Source organism: Lepidochelys kempii, chromosome 1 (assembly GCF_965140285.1).
Source record: "Lepidochelys kempii isolate rLepKem1 chromosome 1, rLepKem1.hap1, whole genome shotgun sequence".
In the NCBI taxonomy this organism is placed as follows: Eukaryota; Metazoa; Chordata; order Testudines; family Cheloniidae; genus Lepidochelys; species Lepidochelys kempii.
Genome location: NC_136380.1, coordinates 267,466,357 through 267,488,184, shown reverse-complemented (window position 1 = coordinate 267,488,184; position 21,828 = coordinate 267,466,357). Strand labels below are relative to the sequence as shown.

Here is a 21,828-nt window from a genome sequence, read left to right as displayed (position 1 = left end):
CACGGGCCGGATGTGGCCCGCAGGCCATAGTTTGCCCACCTCTGTCCTAGAGGATATGTCTGAGGGGACTCTTGAGATGTGAAGTATGACCATTTGGGACAGGCTGGAGTGATAGATTTAGATGTTTCCTCTATAAAAGTAGTAATAACCATGGGAATGGATGAGGTGTTAGGATAGTGGCCAAGATTTTCATGTGATTAGTGACTTTGTATGCCTCAATTTTTGAGATACCTTAAAGGGACCTGATTTTTTCAAAAAGTGCTCAACACCTACCCACTTATTAAAAATTCAGGCCCTTTTAAGATATCTCAAATTGGGCACCCAAAATTACCAAGTCACTCTTAAAGTATCTTGTCTGATGCACTGGAGAAGATCGAGGGCAGAAACCTAGGTAGTGCCAATACAAAGGACAAAAGGAAGAAAGAAGAGCTGCTAAAAGTAATGCTGAAAGGCCAGTTAGGATGAGAATTGAGAGAGATCATAGACTCAGAGAAATGAGGAGAGTGATATCAAAAAGTTCAAAAGTCAGCAGACAAAGAAAAATTATAGTGTCCTTTTGATTTAGTTAGCAGGTCATTAAGGGTGGATTCAGTAGAGTACATTAATAGGATGTAAGACTATTTGAGGGGATCAGATTGAGTTTAGGAATTGTTAATAAACTGCTCCTGAACTTGGAAGACAAGAGGAAGATAAGATAAAAGGGAGGTAGTTTTAAGAAGCATTGGGATCAAGGCAAACTTTCCATACCCTCTCTCTCTCTCCCTCAAGGGCCTTGTCTTCATTACGGGGGAAAAAAAGCATGTTCTTAGTTTGAGTTAGTTAATTCAAGAGAATTGAAAACTTGAGGTAAATCCTAGTGAAGACCGGTAATTTTTAGTTTTCACATGAGTTGGTAGGTCAAGGTAAGACATTTGGAAATCTCAGCCTAAAAGTTCAGGTAACTTAAAAAATGAGTGTTGCCACTGGCTTCCCTGTGTTGCTGTGAATGTGAAGAAAAATCTGAATTAAAGCTTTTCTTCAGTTTTTGAACGTGGATTCCTGTTTTGGGTAGGAAAGTTTTTGATGTTCTTAGCTTTAGATTGGTTTTTGGTTAAACAGCAGTTGTGTTGTGTTTACTTTTTATGCAGCTTTGGAATTTGAACAAAAAGCATTGTCGAAATACAATGTTTGGTCACTTAAATTCTGTCAGTCACTGCAAATTTTCACCAGATGACAAATATGTGGCTAGTTGCTCAGCAGATGGAACATTAAAGGTATGCTTTGTAAATAACCAGTCTGTTTTTTATAATGGAAATTTATATTTTAACACTGTGTTGTATTCAGTAATCTCCAAGCCTTTTACAAATGTTAATGAATTAAGCCTAGTATTTTCACTGTGAGGTAGCTCAGTGGCATTCCTATTTTAAAGATGAGAAACCAAGGATCCAGAGGTTAAATGGCTCACTAACGGTCACAGAGTAATTCTGTGTCATAGATGGAAATAGAACTCAGGGTGTCTCATTTTTAGTCCTTTATCTTCACCATCCTTCCTGTCATGTAACTTTTCTAACTGAGAGAATGATTTTTGGGATACATTTTTAAATCATATGTGTGTAATAGAAAATTTAGATTTATTGGAAAAGAGATCTGACATATAAAAATATATCTTCAATAAGATAGTCAGGAATTCCTAACATTCATTGTATTCTTGAATTTAATGTAATTTTACACAAACCAGCTGAAGCAAAGCGGTGTTTTTGTTTTTGTTTTTTGTTTGTTTTGTTTTTTTGGAGGTTAAGGTAGCTCTTTTCCCCAATACTGTAATGTTTTCTTCTTTTAAAAAAGGAGGTATAGTTGCCAATTACGACGTAAAGCTTGTACCATTTTAGAATCACTGTTCAAAGAAGCTTTTATCTTGCCATAAGAGAGCTAAATCAGGAATGTTAAAGAGCTGCTAGTGCTATTGTAGCTGCTGTTAAAAAATAAAAGTTAAAAGTGGTTGAGTTTGTTTTTCGTGAATGCATCAATGAGATCTGGGGACCGAGCTTGAAAAATATATCAGAAACCTTTTTAGCTGGTAGATTTAAATACTGGCTAGAGGCTGACTGTCTGTATCCTCCTTAGCTGAGTCCAGGTACAATATCCTGGCCAGAAACCTGGAATTCTCCCTGATTGGAAGTAGTCCCGCCATAAAACAGTCCCCATCTTTCATGTCAGCTTTGGCTTGTGGTTACTTGGTGCTCTTCCCAAACCTAGGCAGCTGGGAAGAAGTGAAAGCTTTGCTTGCTTGCTTACTTCTTGCCCTTTTCTCCCAGCTGTTAGGGAAAAATTGTTGCTGTTTCTTGTCTTTCTCCCACACTTCTTTCCTTTTTCTGTTCTACCACTGTGCCAGCCGAGAGGAGATTTAGCTTTTCTCTTGTCTCCACCCCTTGCTGCTGTGATTGGGGCAGGATCCCTTGATTCTTCTGTGCTACTTGTATGCTTCTGTGGGAACAAAGAACAATCACTTTGGATAGCTGCTCAGAGAAACTATACAAAGAAGCCAGCCAGGTGGGCATTGTTAATTCTGTAGCATGCTTCAGGGAAGCAGGACATTTTAAAAGCAAAATACTCACAAAGAATGAGTGCCAGCAAACTATTCCAACATCAACTCATTCAGGGCAAGTTTATATACATAATTCCTTTAGTATCTCATTTCGGTACACCAGTCCCCCTTGTGCTGAGCTTCTTACACAACGTAAAGTTAAACTTGCCTGCTGCAGACAGATCTAATTTGGGTGTCATATAGTCCATCTTGAGAGCAGTTTAATCATGGTCACACTTCAGAATAATAATGTCAGTACAGTAAACTACCCTTGAAAAATGTGCCTAGTTTACTAGGACTCCATTTATATCCAGTATGTATTTTTTGACATGGACACATATTCATTCTAACCATTCTAAGAATTTTCAGTCTGTATTTTTGAATTCTTGCATTTACAATGAAGCACTTGATATGCTGTGACATAATCTTTAGTTTCAAACGTTAGTTTCAATATATTTTCTTCTTTTAAGACTCCAGTGCTGGAGAACAATTTGTTTACCTTCATCTATCATTCATCTTTCTGGCGAGGGAAGTTCAAATTCTACACCTTAACCTCTGAATATTCAGCCTGTGATTTCACTTCCTGAGAGCACATAGCAGAAGATATGAAAGCCACATCTTTTACTATATCAGAAAAATCAGTCTAATCTGCCTCTTTCTTTTAGTTAATACTGTGCAGCATTGTCTGCTATTTGTGCAATTGTATGCTCAAAAGTGGAGGATCCCTTTTTGCCAGTGCTCTTCTTCAGTACAGTCAAGGTCAAAGTCACATATATGTGTTACTACTCTGGGGTGGAGGATTATCTGTGTTTGTTGTTCTACAGGTAAAGTTAATTTGAGTTCTTGCAAATAAAAATCTCACTTCCGTCACAGGGCTTAGGTGACTACTGTTATGTTATTACTTAAATTGTCTAGAATTGTGTGTGCTTTATTTCTATTTTGGGGCTTATTGTTGATGATAAATATTCTCATTTAGCCATAAAGGGAAATCTAGATAAATAACTTTTGTAAAAAGAAAAAAGTTGCTCACAAGGTTTGGCTATGATGTTTAATAAACTACCATTCACTTGTGAGTATCTCAACAAAAGTTGAATAAATGTCAGGTAAAGAAGGGAGTTTGATAGTACATCTGGTAGAATTTTAGGGTTACCATAGGCAATTGTATTTTCTCGGTTTCTAAAAGTCAATAGTAGCTGGCCTGGCCTATAGTTTTACTATGACCTCAGTGCTTCCCACTGAAGGGATTGTGTCGATAGTTTTAAAATAATAGATTGATAGGAAAAAAATATATAAAATATGCAAACAGATACACAAGTGTAATATTTGAATAAGGAAGTTTTGATGGAAAAATTGCAACTAAGTCCCCATGGAATGTGTAAAATAAGTTTATGTAGACATTCAGTACAAAGTTTTTCAATTACCAAACTGGAAATTTCTTCAAAACATTTTAATTTAATACAAAATAGTCTTGTACATAATGGCGTATATATTAAACATCATGCCTAAGGAACGTATGTTGTGCTGTTTTTACTTTGTGGTGTGGACATGAAAAACTACAATAAATGTAATCCATAAACGAAAACATGTTTTCTGTTAGGGATTATAAAATAGTCTTGCATTTTAAACCCAGAAATGTTAGGTTTTTCTCTGAAAATATGTTTATAATAACTTTGAGGGAAAACTGCTTTGTGCAATTTTAATATTTAATAGCTAAACATAACCTATAACTAAATGCATTTCAAAAGCAACAAAGATTAAAGTGTATTACATTATGTTTTCCCCTGTCTTTTTTTGGGGGGGGAGGACAGGTGAGGTAGGGCATACAAGATCTTTTAATCTTTCCTTAAAAGTCAACATTTCAGACTTGCAATAATTTTGTTGATCTTTTCTGAAATTCTCCCAATTTTGCAATACCTTTCTGGTACACAAATGCTCAGAACTGAGTATGCTTTCAAGTGCAATCTCAACACAGCAGTGTAGAGGGGCGATCTTCTTTTCGCTCTGACCTGTTTGCATACAGGAATGTACAGCAACATTCTAGTTGATCTTGAAAATTAAATTAAAAATATTGTATGTGCTTTTTCATACTGTAATCGGTTAATGCTAATTTCTGTCATCTATACTAATTGATTTTTAAGGCTGATTTTAATATATTTGTTCTTGAAGCTTTGGGAAGTGTGTTCAGCAAATGAACTGAAAACTATTGATATAAAAGACTTCTTCAGAAATGCAGATGAACACCAAGATGATGTGGAAGTGTTAGTGAAGTGTTGCTCCTGGTCAGCAAATTGTGCTACAATAATGGTGGCAGCCAAAAACCGGCTTTTAGTAAGTACTTCATAATATTCAAACTCTTATTTCTTCCTGTGTTCTGTTTTGTTTTACTATACATATACAATGATGAGGTCTAAATTAGCTGGTTTCAGAGTAACAGCCGTGTTAGTCTGTATTCGCAAAAAGAAAAGGAGTACTTGTGGCACCTTAGAGACTAACCAATTTATTTGAGCATGAGCTTTCGTGAGCTACAGCTCAAGAAAGAGATCTTGGAGTCATTGCAGATAGCTCTCTGAAATCATCCACTCAATGTGCAGCGGCAGTCAAAAAAATGAACGGAATGTTGGGAATCATCAAGAAAGGAATAGTTAATAAGACAGAAAATATCATATTGCCTCTATATAAATACATGGTACGCCCACACCTTGAATACTGCATGCAGATATGGTCGCCCCATCTCAAAAAAGATGTATTGGAATTGGAAAAGGTTCAGAAAAGGGCAACAAAAATTATTAGGGGTATAGAACTGCTTCCATATGAGGAGAGATTAATAAGACTGGGACTTTTCAGGTTGGAAAAGAGGCGACTAAGGGGGGATATGATAGAGGTCTATAAAATCATAATACAAGAACAAGGGGCCACCAAATGAAATTAATAGGTAGCAGGTTTAAAACAAACATAAGAAAGTTATTTTTTCACGCAACGCACTGTCAACCTCTGGAACTCCTTGCCCCAGAAGTTGTTGTGAAGGCCAGTACGAGAACGGGGTTCAAAAGGGAGCTAGATAGGTCCATCAATGACTATTAGCCAGGATGGGCAGGAATGGTGCCCTAGCCTGTTTGCCAGAAGCTCAGATAGGGTGACAGGGCATGGATCACTTGATGATAACCTGTCTGTTCATTCCCTTTGGGGCATCTGCCATTGGCCACTGTCAGAGGACAGGGTACTGGGATTGATGGACCTTTGGTCTGACCCAGTATGACCGTTCTTACGTTATTAGTCAAATTAAAAAAATACTTTGTTGCCAAAATGTGTGGTTTTTTGTTACAAATTGTTAGTGTAGGATAGCAGGAACATTTTATAGTATAAGGAGAAAAAAATATTTGAATTATGCTTGTTCCTACAGTGCAACTGTCCTGGAGATCAAGATTCACTAGTTTAGCTATGTGGGGGAGAGAGAGGTACAAGCAACTATGACCAGCCTATTCTTCTTCTTCTGAGGTAGCACTTAACAAAGTGGGGTGTGAAAAACTAGCAAGGCGCAGACAATGCAGATGATATATAAATTAAGATCTGAAGGCCTTGTAGCAATATCTGGCAAGAGTCCAGGGATTTTCCAAAAGGAGGGGCCAATTTACGAAGTTTGGGAAATGCTGTTCTATGGATTGGTGGTAGGAACTGCACTAATGGCTGGAAGACTTGGAATGAAATATGGTGTACTAAGGAGGGGAAGCAATTCTGACTTTTGACTTTAAAATTTATAAAACAGCTCATTCAGAAATTGTATGGAGCTTTATAAATTAACCTGAAAGTTAAAACTGCTTGGTGAAAATTGTATTCTTGTTTAGGTCAGTAATCCTCACTAAAGCCATTGGTATTGTTCAGATGTAATCAATGGCAGTATTTGGCCCACAGTATTCTGCTAATATCAAACAAAAGGTTCTTTTGTTTTGAGAAAAGTGGAATAATATGTTTAGACTGTTTAGACCAGAGGTCTCAAACTCAAATGACCACGAGGGCCACATGAGGACAAGTGCATTGGCCTGAGGGCTGCATCACTGACACCCCACCCTCGCTGCCCCCGCCCCCACTCCACCCCTTCCCTGCTCCCATTCCAACCCCTTCCCTGAAGTCCCCACCCTAACTCCGCCCCCTCCCTGCCCCCAGGAGGGGTGCGGGGTGTGGCAGGAGCTCAGGGCAGGGGGTTGGGGTGCAGGAGGAGTGTGGGATGCGGCCAGGCTCAGGGCAGGGGGTTGGGGTGCAGGCAGGGGGGTTGGCGCAGGGTGCGGCAGGGGGCTTACGGCAGGGAGTTGGGGGGCGGGGTGCAGGAGGGGTTCGAGCTCCAGCCCGGCGCCGCTTACTTAGAGTGGCTCTGGGGTGGCAGCGGCGCACACCTGGGCCAGGGCAGACTCCCTGCCTGCTGGCCCCACTCTGCTCCGCTCTGGGAAGCAGCCAGAACCATGTCCATGCGGCCCGGAGGGGAGCGGCGAGGGCACAGGGCTCCAGGCTCCGTGCGCTGCTTTTGCTGCTCCTCCAGGTACCTCCCCCGAAGCTCCCATTGGCTGTGGTTCCCCGTTCCCAGCCAATGGGAGCGGCGGGGGGTGGTGTCTGGAAGCCAGAGCAACACACGGAGCCCTCTGTGCCCTCCTCCCCCCCCTCGGACTGCAGGGACATTGTGCTGGCCGCTTCAGGGAGCGGCGTGGGACCACGGGGGGCAGTCCCACAGGCTGGATCCGGCCTGCAGGCTGTAGTTTGCCCAACCCTGGCCTGGAGGTAGGCTGGGGGGGGGCGGGGCGCAGGCCACTAGGCGGGCTGCAGGAAATAGCCTCGCGGCCCTCGGGTCACATGCAGCCCGCGGGCCGCGTGTTTGAGACCCCTGGTTTAGACCATGTTTTCATAAGTGCTGAGCACCTGCAGCTCCCGTTAACGTGTGTGCTCGGCACTTCTAGAAATCAGGTTCTGTATTACAAAGCGTGCAGTACTGCAAACCTCAAAAGTTTAAAAAAAAAAATTCAGACTCGACCCAAAATAGTGAATTAAAAAAATTAAACCATGTGTCTTTTGTCTTTCTGATTTTTGATCTCTTGCCCACCTCCAGTGTGTGTGTAAAAAGTATTGCCAACTTCGAAAAACTTGAGGTGAGTAAGGCAGTTTTGGCCCCTGCTGCAGGAGTTCTCATGTGAGGTCATAACCAAGATCAAGCCCTCATTGTGTCTGTACAATGCATAGCATGTGGTAAAAATTCCCTAACATGAAGATTTTAATCTAGTCTCAGAACATAGTGGTGAGTGTGACAGCAGAGCTGGAACTGGGACTTTCAAACTCATCTAACATAGGGTCTACTGAACTTCCATTATATGGGAACAACTTTTAATCCCTGCTGCGGTAGGAAAGATTCAAACTGGTAATCTAAAAATGAAAAGTGCTGTAGCTCAGCAGTGCTCTAAGGCCTTTGAGAACAAGGCTTGCTTTCTTGAAAGATAAATTTATTAAATCAAATTCTGTCCTTTCTGGAGTTCACTTATCTAAAGTGATAAGCTATTACCAGCAGGAGAGTGGGGTGGGGGGAGAGAAAACCTTTTGTAGTGGTAAACACCCATTTTTTCATGCTTTGTGTGTATAAAAAGATCTTCTATACTTTCCACAGTATGCATCCGATGAAGTGAGCTATAGCTCACGAAAGCTTATGCTCAAATAAATTAGTTAGTCTCTAAGGTGCCACAAGTACTCCTTTTCTTTTTGCGAATACAGACTAACACGGCTGTTACTCTGAATCCTGTTCTTACAAATTCCAGGGCCAGAAGGGACCATTTGATTATCTAGTCTGACCTGAATAACAGAGGTCATAGAACTTCTCCAAAATATTTTTCAGAACATATATTTTAGAAAAACATCCAATCTTGATTTAAAAATGGTCAGTGATGCAAATCTACAGTGCCCCTTGGTAAATTGTTCCAATGGTTAATTACTATAACTATTTAAAATACATGCCTTATTTCTAGTCAGAATTTATCTAGCTTCAGCTTCCAGCCATTGAATCATGTTATAGCTTTCCTTGATAAATTAAAGAGCCCATTATTAAATATTTGTTCCCTGTATAGATACTTACAGACTATAATCAAGTCACCCTTTAATCTTCTCTTTGTTAAGATCAAAGAGTTCAATCACTGTGAGGCATGTTTTCTAATCCTTTAATCATTCTTGTGGCTGTTCTCTGAACTCTCAAATTTATCAATATCCGTCTTAGAAGGATAGCTTCCATTAGCCAAAATACCAACACTAAAACTACAGCACTAAGACAAATACTAACACAAAATCCAAATTCCTTTCTAAATACAATATTTTGCAACGTAATTTATGCCAACAATTACTGCGGGGACTTTATACTAACTTGCATGCTTCTCCTGTCCCCCTTCCTCCCCCCACCCCCATACTGATATCAGCAGGGTTTGAACTCATAGGTTTCAGATTCTTTTCAGAGACCTGTTCCACTTTAGCCATCGGAATAACTGGTGAGAGAGAAAGCATGCTGATATGTGGATGCAACACACTGCCAGAGGGTTACATAATACTTATGCAACACAGAGGAGTGTTGGGCATCAGGGTTCTTGTTTTTTCTTTCTAGCTCTGGAAGCAGATTGTGTTCTAGGGTTACAGACAGCATAGCCAACATCCTTGCTTAGGTCATTTGTAGGGACTGAATCCAGGACTTCTGGATGAGTATCTTCTATTTGAGCTCTGGGGACTGTGGAGAAACACCAGCATAGTTTAGAGAGCCCCAGAGGCCTGAGTTACAGGAGCCTCCCTGGGCATTTGAAAAACTGCTCCTCCTCTGAGCCTTCTATGGTAGCTGCAGTAGAGGGGAAGCAAAGCAACTAGTCAGATGTAAAACTAGTTTGAAAGTCTTGGTGACAACAGCAGGAGGAGGAAAGACCTAACCCTGCATAAGCTTGCTCCTCCTTCCTGGCCCCTTCGAATAATCTGTGGAGGAGCAGCAGCAAAAGGCCAGGTCCTCTTTGTGCACAGAGGGAGTTGCAGATGGATGAAAGTGGCCGGCAGGCCGTAGGTGTGACACCCTGCAACTAGTGGGTATAGAGAGACATGGATTACATTGTAAATGTGCTCCATGAAGGGAAAGGCATAACTGTGTTTGTGAACTATTAAATTATGGTAGCCTGTTTAAAGGCATTTGAGGGAAGCTAGAAACCATGTCAAATCACTGTGGATTGAGTCAGGACATGATTCAAAGTCTAATTTTGCCATTATGTAATAATTAGTATTAAACTCAATTTTTTAAGGCTCTTACAATAGAGTTATTAAAGAAGTTCAGGATTAAAAATTGTCGTAGGAATAGCCTTCTGTTTGTTAGATTTGATAAAGCATTCAGCCTTTAAGTTCTGGTATGCAGAAGTAAGATACTTTCAGGATTAGTTGTACAACTCAAAAATGGCTTTAATTTATAAAATGGACTATCAGATTTAATTTAATATTTGGTGATTTGAAAAAAGGAAATGACTGAAGAAAAGTTACAATTTTACAGCATGTTGACTATAGTTAAGAGCCAGTACTAATGCAGAGTTGTTTCCTTTAAGAATTGGCTGCATCATACAAATATTTAAAAGAAAAAATTTCATTTACACAGTATCCTAAGAGTACCTGTAAAGCCAATGTAGCATGTTTTGAGGTCAAAACTAGTATATATTTTAAATATTCTATACTCTCAGGGGAATTCTGTGTGCAGAATTCATATCCCTCGCAGATTTTTTTGCTTCCCTACAGATTTTTTTGCTTCCCTGCAGAAAAATGACTTTCTGATAGGGAAGGAAAGGGAAGCCGCAAGAGCGGTCACGCGTCTGTCCCCAGCAGTGTGGGCAGCTGGTGGAGAGGTAAATCACTGCAGGGGATAGGGATGCCCTGGCTGGTGGCTCCTACTCTGCTCCTGGCTCAGGTGCTAGTCTCTGCTGATCTGAGGGAGGACAGGACTTGCTCTTTCCCTGCAAGGAGCAGCTGGGGCTGGGGGAGACATACCCCCAAAACACTCCCCCGACTGCAGGAAGCTCTGCAGCACCTCCACCCCCTACTTCCTTCCCCATTGTTCCTCAGCCATGGCGGGAGGGGTCACTGTACAGGGGTTGCTCCCCTGTCCACCCAACCCCTGTGCATCTGGATGCCCCCATACCTAGACCCCCCACCCCCCACACACCTAAATCCCACTGCTGAGCCTCCCACACCTGAACCCCAATCCTGGCAAGCGTTACCTCTTGCATCTGGAGCCCATATGCACCCAGATCAGTCCTCCCGCACCCAGACCCACTGAACCCCAACCAGCTGCACCCAGACACCCACCCTACCAAGCCCCAATCTCCTAGCTTCTGGGACCCCCCTCCTCCCGCTGAATCCTACATGCCCGCCCCCCCCCCCGAGCCTCATCTCCCATGCTGAGGCCCAACCACTATCACCTGAACGCGCCCCCCCCCCCGAGTCCCATTGCCCCTGCATTGAACCCCCCCAATGAGCCCGTACATCCAGATCCCTCCCTTGCACCCCTCCCCTCCCCCCCGCTGAGCCACCCGAACCTAGACTGCCCTGCACAGAACCCTCTCACCCCACACCTGGATCCCCCCACACTAAGCCCTACCACACTTGGATCCTGCTGGGCTGAGCGTGCCTGCCCACACCTGTTGCACCTGGCGCAGAGAGGCAGAGCCCTGGGGTGTTTCTGAGGCAGGCCTGGCCTTTGTGCTGTGTCAGGGTCAGGTGCAGCCTCACTGAGTCTGTGTCCTGGGAGAGGAGGGAAGCTGCAGGGTGATCTCTCATTCTGTGCAACCAGTGGCCTGTGTTCTTCACTGCCATGCTGGAGCCTCCACATTTATTTATTGACAAATAAAATTTGCAGCGTTTTAAAATATTGTGCACATATTTTTTATTTTTTTGGTGCACATTTCCTTCAGGAGTAATTATTGTATATTCAAGGGTGTATTTTACTGAGGAGCTATGTAATAGTCATGATGTTAATACAATATAATTATTAGAATTGTATATGTTCGCAGCTTCTTGATGTTCTAACCAGTGACTTGTTAGCAGAAGTCCTTATAAGTCACCACAGTACAATCCAGTACTGTGACTTTTGTCTTGGCAATCAGTTGGTAGCAGTTGCTTTATCACATTATTCTGTTGAGGTAAGTGACTATCCTTGTTAACATAATTTAAATAGTCCTCCTGGGATACTACATGGAGAAAATGGAGTGTCTAAATCCATTAGTTTTGGAGAGCTAGAACTTTCCAATAACTGCACATGTGCATATGTGTTCAAAATGAACTTAGTTAAGTATTCTTAGCACATAATGTAATATCTTAATTTCATTTTTCTATTTATTTTTTTACCCATTTTATTAGAGGTATAATTTTGAATGGTGAAATATTGTTTTTGAACTATACATATTTTTCATTTTGAACATGTTTATATTTTATATTTTCACATAAGCTGCAAAATGAACATTTTATTTAACTGTACATGTTAAAAGCAAAATAAATCAGAAAAACTCAGTCTTCAAGAGATAATATAGTATAAAAGACTCTTGTACAATATACTGGTACACTATAGGGCTTTTTATGATTCAGCCAAGTGAAAAACACTTAAGTAGTGCATGGAATACTTACTTTATCCATTCTAGTCCCAAAACATTTAAGTATCATATTTTCTAAAACAGATACATTTAAGTCTACATTTGAGCACTACATGGATTGATTTAGTTATACAACTGAAAAGGCTGATCTTTCGAAAAATAAATATCTGTAGTAAATAGTGACAGCAGAAGACAACTCCCTCTTACAGTTAGTATATTCAGGATGAGGACTGAAAGCAAATACTAGTAGAAAAAAATCAGTGTGTTCTTAAGTTATTGTATGTGCTTTGTGTTTCGTATTTAGAATGTAGTGGTGGTGATACAGTTGGATCTTCCTTTGTTATATTTTTGCTGTAGTTATGGAATACAGAATCCTTTTCAAAAGTAGCTGATTGCAGAGGACATCTGAGTTGGGTTCACTGTGTGACATTTTCTCCTGATGGATCTTTATTTCTGACATCGTCGGATGACCAGACAATAAGGGTAAGATAACTTATTTCCAGTTGTTTGGGCATATTTACATGTTGTTACTTGTTTAGGATACGTACTTGTGTATAATACCTGTGCTATGTTTTTTGATCCCTAAATTCCTGTGATAAACTGCAGTGCTACCATTAGGAGAGGTAACCCTGTTCTTTTCCTTGTTGTTTCTTTCCCAACTTCCATAGTCACTATTCATATTCTTGAAACTTCTTATGCGAATGAAATATATAATGCAATAGCTGGTACTTTCATTTTTTTAAATTATTTTCTTCGATTTCAAGTTAGGAGCTGGTGAACTTTGTGCATGTGACTTCTCTGAGTAGAAGTATAGGGGAGTCAGTCAGTATGGGAAAAATATCACTATTGCATTTTATCTGTTTGGATTGTACATCCCTGCCTAGTAGTCTAATAAATGAAACCCATTAAAAGTATTGAGCAGTTATTCTCGATGATTTAAAATTATTCCATTTATGAGTTTCTTGCTTTTTGCTTGTACTCTTATTTATTGACTGAAAGTTTTATATCGTGTTCTTTATAGAACCTTTGAGAACATTATTCTCTTTAACAGATTTGGGAGTCAAGTAAAGTGTGCAAGTCCTCTGCTGTTGTGTTAAAACGTGAACTAGATGTCGTGTTCCAGGATGATGAAGTGATGGTTTTAGCAATTCTCAATCAGAAGCATCTACAAGTAAGTGTATTTCTGTATGGACTTCAATTCATAAATCAATAATATGCCCGAGGGTCTCTGTAATCTACAAAAAAAAGCACATTAAGAATTAAGTTATTTTTGTTTCTGATTTTAAGCATTTGGATCTGGCATGTAAATGGCTAATGTTCTGTAATTTACTCTTTAAATGATTGAATTACTGTACATTAGGTCCAGACAAAGGAGCTATGCCTATTTTAATGAGCAAGACCTGTTAAAGTTTGTGGGCTTTTTCCCTTGAAAAGGAAGATATGCAAATTGAATCTGACTGCATGGAGAAGGGTAGAGGACCTTTTCTGTTATAAAATAACTGTTCTTTACGAATTGTATACCTTATGTTTTATTAATTTTGGGTACAATATTTCTGTATGAGCTAAAAATACAAATTGTTTATACTCTGGTGAAACTAAGCATACTAAATACTTTAAACACACACATGTAGCTGTCTTCACTTTTGTAATAGAAATATTTTTGAATTAACATGTAACCTTCCATAATTTTATGTCAAGTTATATTAGTTATGTGATGTGACATCTTGTAGAAGTGATGCATCAAGTGGCTAGTTTAGCTCATTTAGAACACTGACATGCTTAACTATAATAGCTTACAAGAAAACATGCTTATATTTATTTTTTGTTACAAAATGCTGTCCAGAATTTGTCAAAGTATTTTTCATATTAAATGTCAAAAATTCCTTTCACATAAGTATGTTGCAGTTTAACTTTTTATTTTTTTAAAAGTCAGATCAGACAATTAAATATACTAGGTTGTTAATTAATGGCCTACCCTGTACAAATTTTTGCATCATCCTTATGCATGTATGTCTGAAATGCAGGTTGTCTTAAAAGATCCTGAATCCAAACCTTTAAAAAAATGGGCCCAAGCCACAAGGCTTGGATCCAAATTTTCTCATAGTTTTGGCATGTTTAGACCTATCTCTAATCCTTGAGCTATAAAATCCTAGAGTATCCAAAAAGTTCTAAAACAAAGGTAAATTGAAAGTAGAGCATAAATAGTGGGGTGAGCAGAATTAAATAATTTAGACTTTTCTCAACACTTTCTTTAGGGATAAGTAGTAGCTGCAGAATGTGTTTACAAGACCCCAGTACATCTGACAAAATAGATAGGGTGGAACGGTCTGTCACTAACCCTTTCTGAATTCTTTCTTGCTGTGCTGGACACTTAACAGCAGCATAGGTATAATACATATTACGGACCAAATTTTGCCCATCCATGTGCAACTTGTCTTTCTGTGGGAGTTCTGCATGCAGGTGCACTAAGGAAACTGGACCCTAATGCAAACCATCTAAAAATCTTGCTTTCTGGGGATACACTAAGTGTTTATAGGCCATGGAAGAGACAGAATGAGGTAATCCTTGTAGCTGAAAGTATTTTTTTCAGCCTGTAAAATGCCTTTTCTACCCAAAGCAAATAGAAAATTTTAAAGCTTCAGGAATGACAAGTAGTGGTTTTTTTTACTCAGTAGACAATTGTTTATATGATTCCGGTGGTCCTTCAGCGTAAACTCTTGTGGGATCTGCAGAAGTGATGCATTTTAAAGCAATGGCACTAACTTTTATAGCTGTGAAAACTGAATGCCCATATTGCATGGCACCAGCAAGGTGATCTACATTTCCTGTGTAGTAATTCAGACCGTCAAATTCTACAAATTTTCTGCTGGTGAATGACAACTGTCTAATGTCAGCATTATCAATATTCTTATCTGAGAGCACTGAATGAAATAACGAGGAATCAGTATCTTTCCCCCAATTCTAAGTTATTTGTTCACCTATAATTAGTCTTCATTAAGCATTTATTTTCAAGTGTAATTGTTTGAGTCTTATTGTCTCTGTACACATATGTACGTTTGTCTTCTGGCTTTTTAATATTTTGGATTTTTTGACTTTCGTTTTAATCATACCATTTCAAATGGAAGGTAGAATTCTGTGTTTCTTGATAAGGGAGTCAAAAACATTTTATGTGACATTATATGCACTTACTTTTTCTTTCAAGTTTTGCTTTTTTTTAGAGCCAAATGTTGCCTTCAGATCAATTCCATGAATCTCTAGATTGTGAATGAAGTAATTGAGAGACTGATAAAACATTTCCATACTTAATAACTTCTATCCTCCAAAAAATGTGGCATAGCACATATAAAACGCAGACACACATGGCCCTTTAGTCTGGTATTCTGTTTTAGTGGTTATTTTAAATTCTTCAGGCTCTGTCTACAGTAGCCTTTTCTCTTCATATTTTCCACTGCTACAGCTTTACTAGTGGTGGCAGTAGTGTGAGTGCTAATGAAGATAGGTCTCCAGAGTTTTAACCAGTGTTATCTAGACCTGCCTTTGACCAGGCGAGCAACTATTTCAGTTGCTTTGTATCAGGCCTGATTGGCCAGCAGGTGGCCTGGCAGCCCTTCTTGGGTGAACTTCAACAAATTGTTATGGCTGCCAATAATATGTAGTGTGAGGGGATAGCTGAAACTGATTGTTCTGCTGCTGTCCTTTGAGTGGGGCATAGGTGGGTCATGTCCATTCTTTTGATTAAAGGAGGCTGTTACAGCATTCTATCTGTGCAAGCCTGGCTGAAGGGGAACCTCCCTGACAACTTCCCTTCAGAAGTGTTTTCCCCTGCAGGAAAACCCCCATCATTTTTACCTTTTAGTCTAGCAAGAGCCCAGAAAGGGATCTTCCTCATTGCTGCGACCTTTTACCTACTTTTCCCCCCTCTTTTTCTCTCTCCTCTCCTATTTTCTGTCTTTCCCCCACCTCCATCTCCTCACCAAACTGTTTCTCTTCCTCTGCCTGGAGAGCCTGCATCAAGGCTAATTAAAAGGCCTATACTGAAGCAATAGGCCCTCTTCCCTTTCCTCCAAAGGTACCAAATGGTTTTCTACTCAGAGCTGCTGTGCCCCGGCCCCTTTTATGGGACTGTTTGAGTAGGAGGACACGCACTGCACGAAGGGGAGAGTGGGGACAAAGTCTTTACTGATCAATTTATTTTCTTTGAAAAGGGTTTTCTGATCAGTCCACCCTTAACTTTTATTTTATTTTATTTGTTTCAGGGAGGGGGAACCGTGAATCTAATCAGTTGAAAATGTTAATGTATTTTTGCCAACATTATTTGTCCAAGCAATTCATATGCAATAGCGTAACTGGACTCTTTTCTAAGGTAACACACATCGTCTGCTTACTTACGATGAATGGATGTATTTCTGAAATATCATAATACCTTCCTATGGTAATTATGGAATAGCTGTTTTAGAGGAAAGATGGTGGGCAAGTAGTGTACTGACCAGGCTCACGTAGATCTAGAATTCTAATTACCTACATCCGATCAGCGGAGGAGACCCAACCGTACAAGTAGAGGACCAATTTATATGCCTCTTCATGAAGAAGAGAAATTCACAAATCATGAAAAGATTTGGGCATTGTGGTAGAGCTGAAGATGAGATCCCACTGCAATGCTGTTGCCAAAAAGGCTAATGTCATCCATAAGTCAATAAACGGGAATCTCAAGTAGGAGCAGGGATCTAGAGGTTATTTTACCTCTGTATTTGACGCTGCTGTATGTGACTGCTGCTGGAATAATGTGTTCAGTTCTGGTTTCAACAATTCAAGGACATTGATAAATAGGAGAGGGTTCAGAGAAGAGGTACAGGAATGATTAAAGGATTAGAAGACATGCCATACAGCAGTGCTCTTCACTCTTTTTGAAGTGGGGGCAGGGGTGAAAGTAAGGCGGTATGGGTCGGTACAGCATACTGGTAAAAGGTGGCCACCAGTACCGGTCCCTACTGTCTTACCGCTTTTGTGCCCCCCGTTGGTGGCCCTGCTGGGTCCCTAGTGGCAGGGCCGCCGACGGGGGAGCACAAAAGGGGCAACAACATTAAAGTGCTGTTTTATCATCCCTGCCCCTTTTGGCCTCCCCACCCCCCCCCAGCAAGGCTGCCAATGGGGGGGAAGGTGAGCAAAAGGAGCAGCTGTCCTGGGGCCGGCGATTTAAAAGGGCTCAGGCTGCTGCTGCGGCAGCAGCGGCCAAAGCCTTGGGCCCTTTAAATTGCCGCTGGAGCCCCAGGCAGCTCGGGCCAAGCAGCGTGGAAGGGTTGGCTGGGGGACGCTGACCCTCAGCCCCGCCCCTTCCGGGGGGGCTGGAGCTGGCCCCCGTACCAGTAAGTTTTTTAAATTTTACATTTCTGAGTGGGGGCCACTTTAGCAAAAAACCTTCAGTGTAAGAGCCACATCAAGTACTATATTAACACATTGCTTACTACTCCTTAATTATGTAATATTACAGAGCCACTCATATAACTAAAACAGTCTACTTGTACAATAAAATGATACTCCTTTTATAAAATAATAACCAGGAAAATATATGGAATTCAAAAGGCACCTATGCAAATAAACTTTTTAAGAGCAGAACAGTGCAAAACTTACTTGAAAAACTGGATGAGCGAAAGTGTGCCTGTTCCTCCTCGACTTTGTTCGTGCAGTATTTGTAATCTGTCATCGCAATCCTAGTAAGGCAGTCCAAATGTCTGTTGGTCAGTTTGTTCCTCTGTTTTCTTTTCAGTCCTCTGGCTGGGGGTGAGAGCTCGAGGGTGGAGCTGGAAATGAGGGGTTCACGGTGCAGGAGGGGGCTCAGGGCTGGGGCAGAGGGTTGGAGTGCGGGGGTGAGGGCTGCAGGGTTGGGCCAGGGATGAGGGGTTTAGGGTGCAGGAGGGGGCCCAGGACTGGGGCAGAGGGTTGGGATGCGGAGTAGGGATGAGGGCTCTGGCTGGGGGTGCGGGCTCTGGGGTGGGGCCAGGGATGAGGATTTTGGGGTGCAGGCAGGCTGCTCCAGGACTGGGGCCAGAGGACTCCCCCCAGCCCTCTCCCTACCGGTAGCTGCTGTGTGGTTATTTATAGAGGGAACTTAGCGAGCCGCACTTAGGGTCGATGAGAACTACCACTGGCTCACAGGCCTTGAATGAAGAACACTGCCTTATAGTGGTAGACTCAAGATGCTCAATCTATTTAGTTTAACAAAGAGGAGGTTAAGGGATGACTTGATTACAGTCTATAAGGTGCCTGCCTGGGGAGCAAATATTTGATAATGGGCTCTTCAGTCTAGCAGAGAAAGGTGTAACATGATCCAATGGCTAGAAGTTGAAGCTGGACAAATTCAGACTGGAAATGAGGTGTACATTTTTTATGTTGAGGGTAATTAATCATTGGAACAGTTAATCAAGGGTCATGATTAATTCTCCATCACTGGCAATTTTTAAATCAAGATTGGATCTTGGTTTCTTTTTCTTTTCTTTAAAAAAAAACAAAACAAAAAAGCTCTAGTTCAAAAGGAATTATTCTGGGAAAATTCCATGGCCTGTATTATGCAGGAGGTCAGAGTAAATGATCACAGTGGTCCCTTTTGGCCTTGGAATCTATGTATCTGTGACTTGTAAGGCCCAGTTCATTTTAAGCAGAAATTCGAAGAGTAGAATTGAGCTCTCAACTTGTTACTGCAACCAGGCTTTATCTCTCAACAGCATTTACCCTGCAGCGTTACTTTTTTTGTTTGGGAGAAAAAAACACATTTTAAATTTTATAAAAGAACAATAGAGAAAATTAAAAGCTTGACATGAAGAGTCAGCACTTCTGAAATTTGGGCCAAGTAGTATCAGAAAAAGTGGGCTAAGAATGCTTGGGGTGAACAATAAGCATCGCTACAGGTATATTAATTTTTTTAATTATATGAACTCTTGAATTTCACATCCTATCGACCAGAATTGATATTACATATAATTAGTGACTTAGTCTTACTATTTACATCACTAGAACTTAAAATAACAGCTTTTCATAGCTTTTTTTTAATCGTTGTTTGAACTAGATTAAAACTACAGAGATTAAATCTTATTTTCAAAGTAATTTCAGAAGTCATAGGTACAGATTTATCTGTACTGTACATTTGCTCTATATCTATTGCCCACCTTACAATAATACCTTAGACTAATATAACATCTTCATTAGGGACTTTCCTGTGACGGTGCTCAGCACTTTGAAAATCCAGCAGGCTTCAAGGGGATGGGAGCGTACTCAGTACCTCAGAGGGTTTAGTCTTTGTTCAATTAGATTAGAAAATCAGCATAACTTTTTTTTTAAAGCAAGAATAACACATCACAAAATGTATTTGGTTCTTTTGCAAAGCGTTTTTTCTAGTTATAATATTTTGTAGTATATGTTAAAGTAGTGGAAGGTATAATAGAGCTCTCATTGCAGCTCTCTGCTACTAAATCTTTACAGTAGAGTAGGAAGAGACTGTGTGTGATATTGATGAAGTGTTGGTAAGTGAGGTTCTGTTGTATACTTGACATAAACTGTTAGGTTGCATTATTTTATATTTTAACAAAATATCAAATATTTACCTACTATTGGGCAAATCTGTTACAACTATTTGGACCTTTATAGGAAAAGGCCTTTTTCCCAACATTCTTTTCTCTCTCTGGACATTTGAGTATCTATGTATTAGAGGATCTGAGTGCATAACCATATTCTTCATGGAGAAAAAAGTTGGTAAGATACTTGAACATTTTCCCAATCTTGCTTATCTGTTTGGTTCTACCTATCTGTTTACTCGGTTCTGTCTCTTCTTATATGTGTTTGTTTGTTTTGTCATCTTTACTATTTCTAGTGTTTTACATTAGAATGTGTCTTCTGTTGTCCACGTGCTTTTATCTCCTTGTCATTAAGGAATACTCGAAAGGAGTGTAAATAAAATAACTTTAAAAAATTACAAAACCTCTTCCCCCAGCAAGAAGAATTTTTTTAAACAGCATTCTTATTTTACCTATACAATTGCATTTTTTTTTGTGAGGCAGTGGTAGACTCTAAAGATTTTCTGTTTCAATGATTGACTTTGAAACTGTTTTAGTCTCAAGTTCTGATATCATTTATACCTGGTTTCCACTTTGTTATAAGAAGGGATACAGAGCAAAGCAATAGTTACAGTAGTTCAGTATTCTCTAATTCTAGAAATACACAGGTGGATTTTTTTGAAACTTTGAAGTGGGATTGGATGACTCAGAGGATTTGATTATCAAGTATAGAATATTTCTCCTCGAGGTCGCAAGTTGAATTGTGTCCAAGGTTAGGAGTGTCCAAGTCCTTTCCCTCTAATGGCTGGCTTATAAATGTGTTCTTAGACTAGTTCCTAGTGAACAGGTAGCCACTTGCTATTTTAAAAAAAAAAGTTGACTTCTGATTTTCAGAAATAGATGGACTTCAGTGCCCGCTTGCACACCAAGGAAAACTTTCCACTTTGCCTCTGGTAGTGAATTTTTTAAGCCTTTCTAACATTTCTGTGAACAATATGAACAAATTACCTATGTTCATTATCTAAAGGAGGTTAGCCAATGAGAATCAGACACCTGTCTATGGATCTAGGAAGGGACCAATATAGGAAGACACACACATGCTGCTGGTTTTGGCCTGTGACCATCTTTAGAATAACCCTCCCCAGTGAAAGGTTTCAGTCTCTAGCCCATGTCAAAATCAGTACATTCGTTAAAAGAATCAAACCATGCTATTTTTTCTCAATGCTCATGTATAGTTACTTTTTGCACATCCACGGGAGAATAGATCCCTAACATCTTGTTTGTAAGCAAAGCTTCTGCGCCCCCCCACCCCCCGAGACAGTTTAAAACAGTGGTCACCAACTGGTTTGTCATGATTGACTGGTCAATCCTAGAGGATCTCCCAGTCGATCGCGATCTCCAGCGGCACAGCGGGGCTGCCGCTAAGACAGGCTCCCTGCCTGCCCCAGCCCCACATCGCTCCCAGAAGCAGCCAGTGTGGCCCCGGGTGGGGAGGGAAGGGTCTGCCTGCAAGCACCGCCCCCGCAGTTCCTGTTGGCCGGGAACGGGTAGCTGTGGCCAATGGGTGCTGCAGGGGCGGTGCTCTCAGAGAGGGGCCATGTGCCACACACCCCACCCCTCACCCCGGGCCGAAGGGGCACATTGGCCCCTTCCTGGAGCGGCCTGGGGCCAAGGTAGGCAGGGAGCCCACCTTAGCAGCAGCCATGCTGCACCACCAACCGGGAGCCACTGGAGGTAAGTGCTGCCCGCCAGGAGGCTGCACCCCAGCCCCCTCCCAGAGCCAGCACCCTTCACCACCTCCTGCACCCCAACTCCACACTCAGCCCAGAGCCCCCTCCCGCACTCCGAGACCCTTGGCCCCAGCCCAGAGCTCGCACCCCATTTCAAGCCCCTACCCCAGCCCAGCGAAAGTGAATGAGGGTGGGGAAGGGCAAATGACCGGGGCGGGAGGCGGAGGATGGAGTGAGTGGGGCGGGGCCTCGGAGAAGGGACAGGGTAGATCCTGGGTTGCCCTTAAATTCAAAAAGTGATCTTGGGCACAAAAAGGTTGGAGATCCCTGGTTTAAAAGAAGCTTTCACTTGTTTGTAAATCATTGCATTC

General features: G+C 41.1%; 1 protein-coding gene across 12 annotated transcripts in view; it reads left to right on the top strand.

Moving 5' to 3' along the window:
• Window positions 1-21,828, top strand: part of APAF1 (apoptotic peptidase activating factor 1) — a 91,058-nt gene that overhangs the window by 49,409 nt on the left and 19,821 nt on the right. For 9 of the 12 annotated variants that reach the window (XM_073327442.2, XM_073327445.2, XM_073327443.2 and 6 more), the window contains 5 exons: window positions 1,128-1,253; window positions 4,730-4,891; window positions 11,608-11,736; window positions 12,541-12,666; window positions 13,235-13,354. In XM_073327442.2, the coding sequence (XP_073183543.2) occupies window positions 1,128-1,253; window positions 4,730-4,891; window positions 11,608-11,736; window positions 12,541-12,666; window positions 13,235-13,354 (663 nt within the window). Of the gene's footprint in view, window positions 1-1,127; window positions 1,254-2,371; window positions 2,530-3,033; window positions 3,256-4,729; window positions 4,892-11,607; window positions 11,737-12,540; window positions 12,667-13,234; window positions 13,355-21,828 lie in introns of those variants that run through there. The other 3 variants (XM_073327448.2, XM_073327447.2, XM_073327449.2) reach the window with 3 other exon arrangements.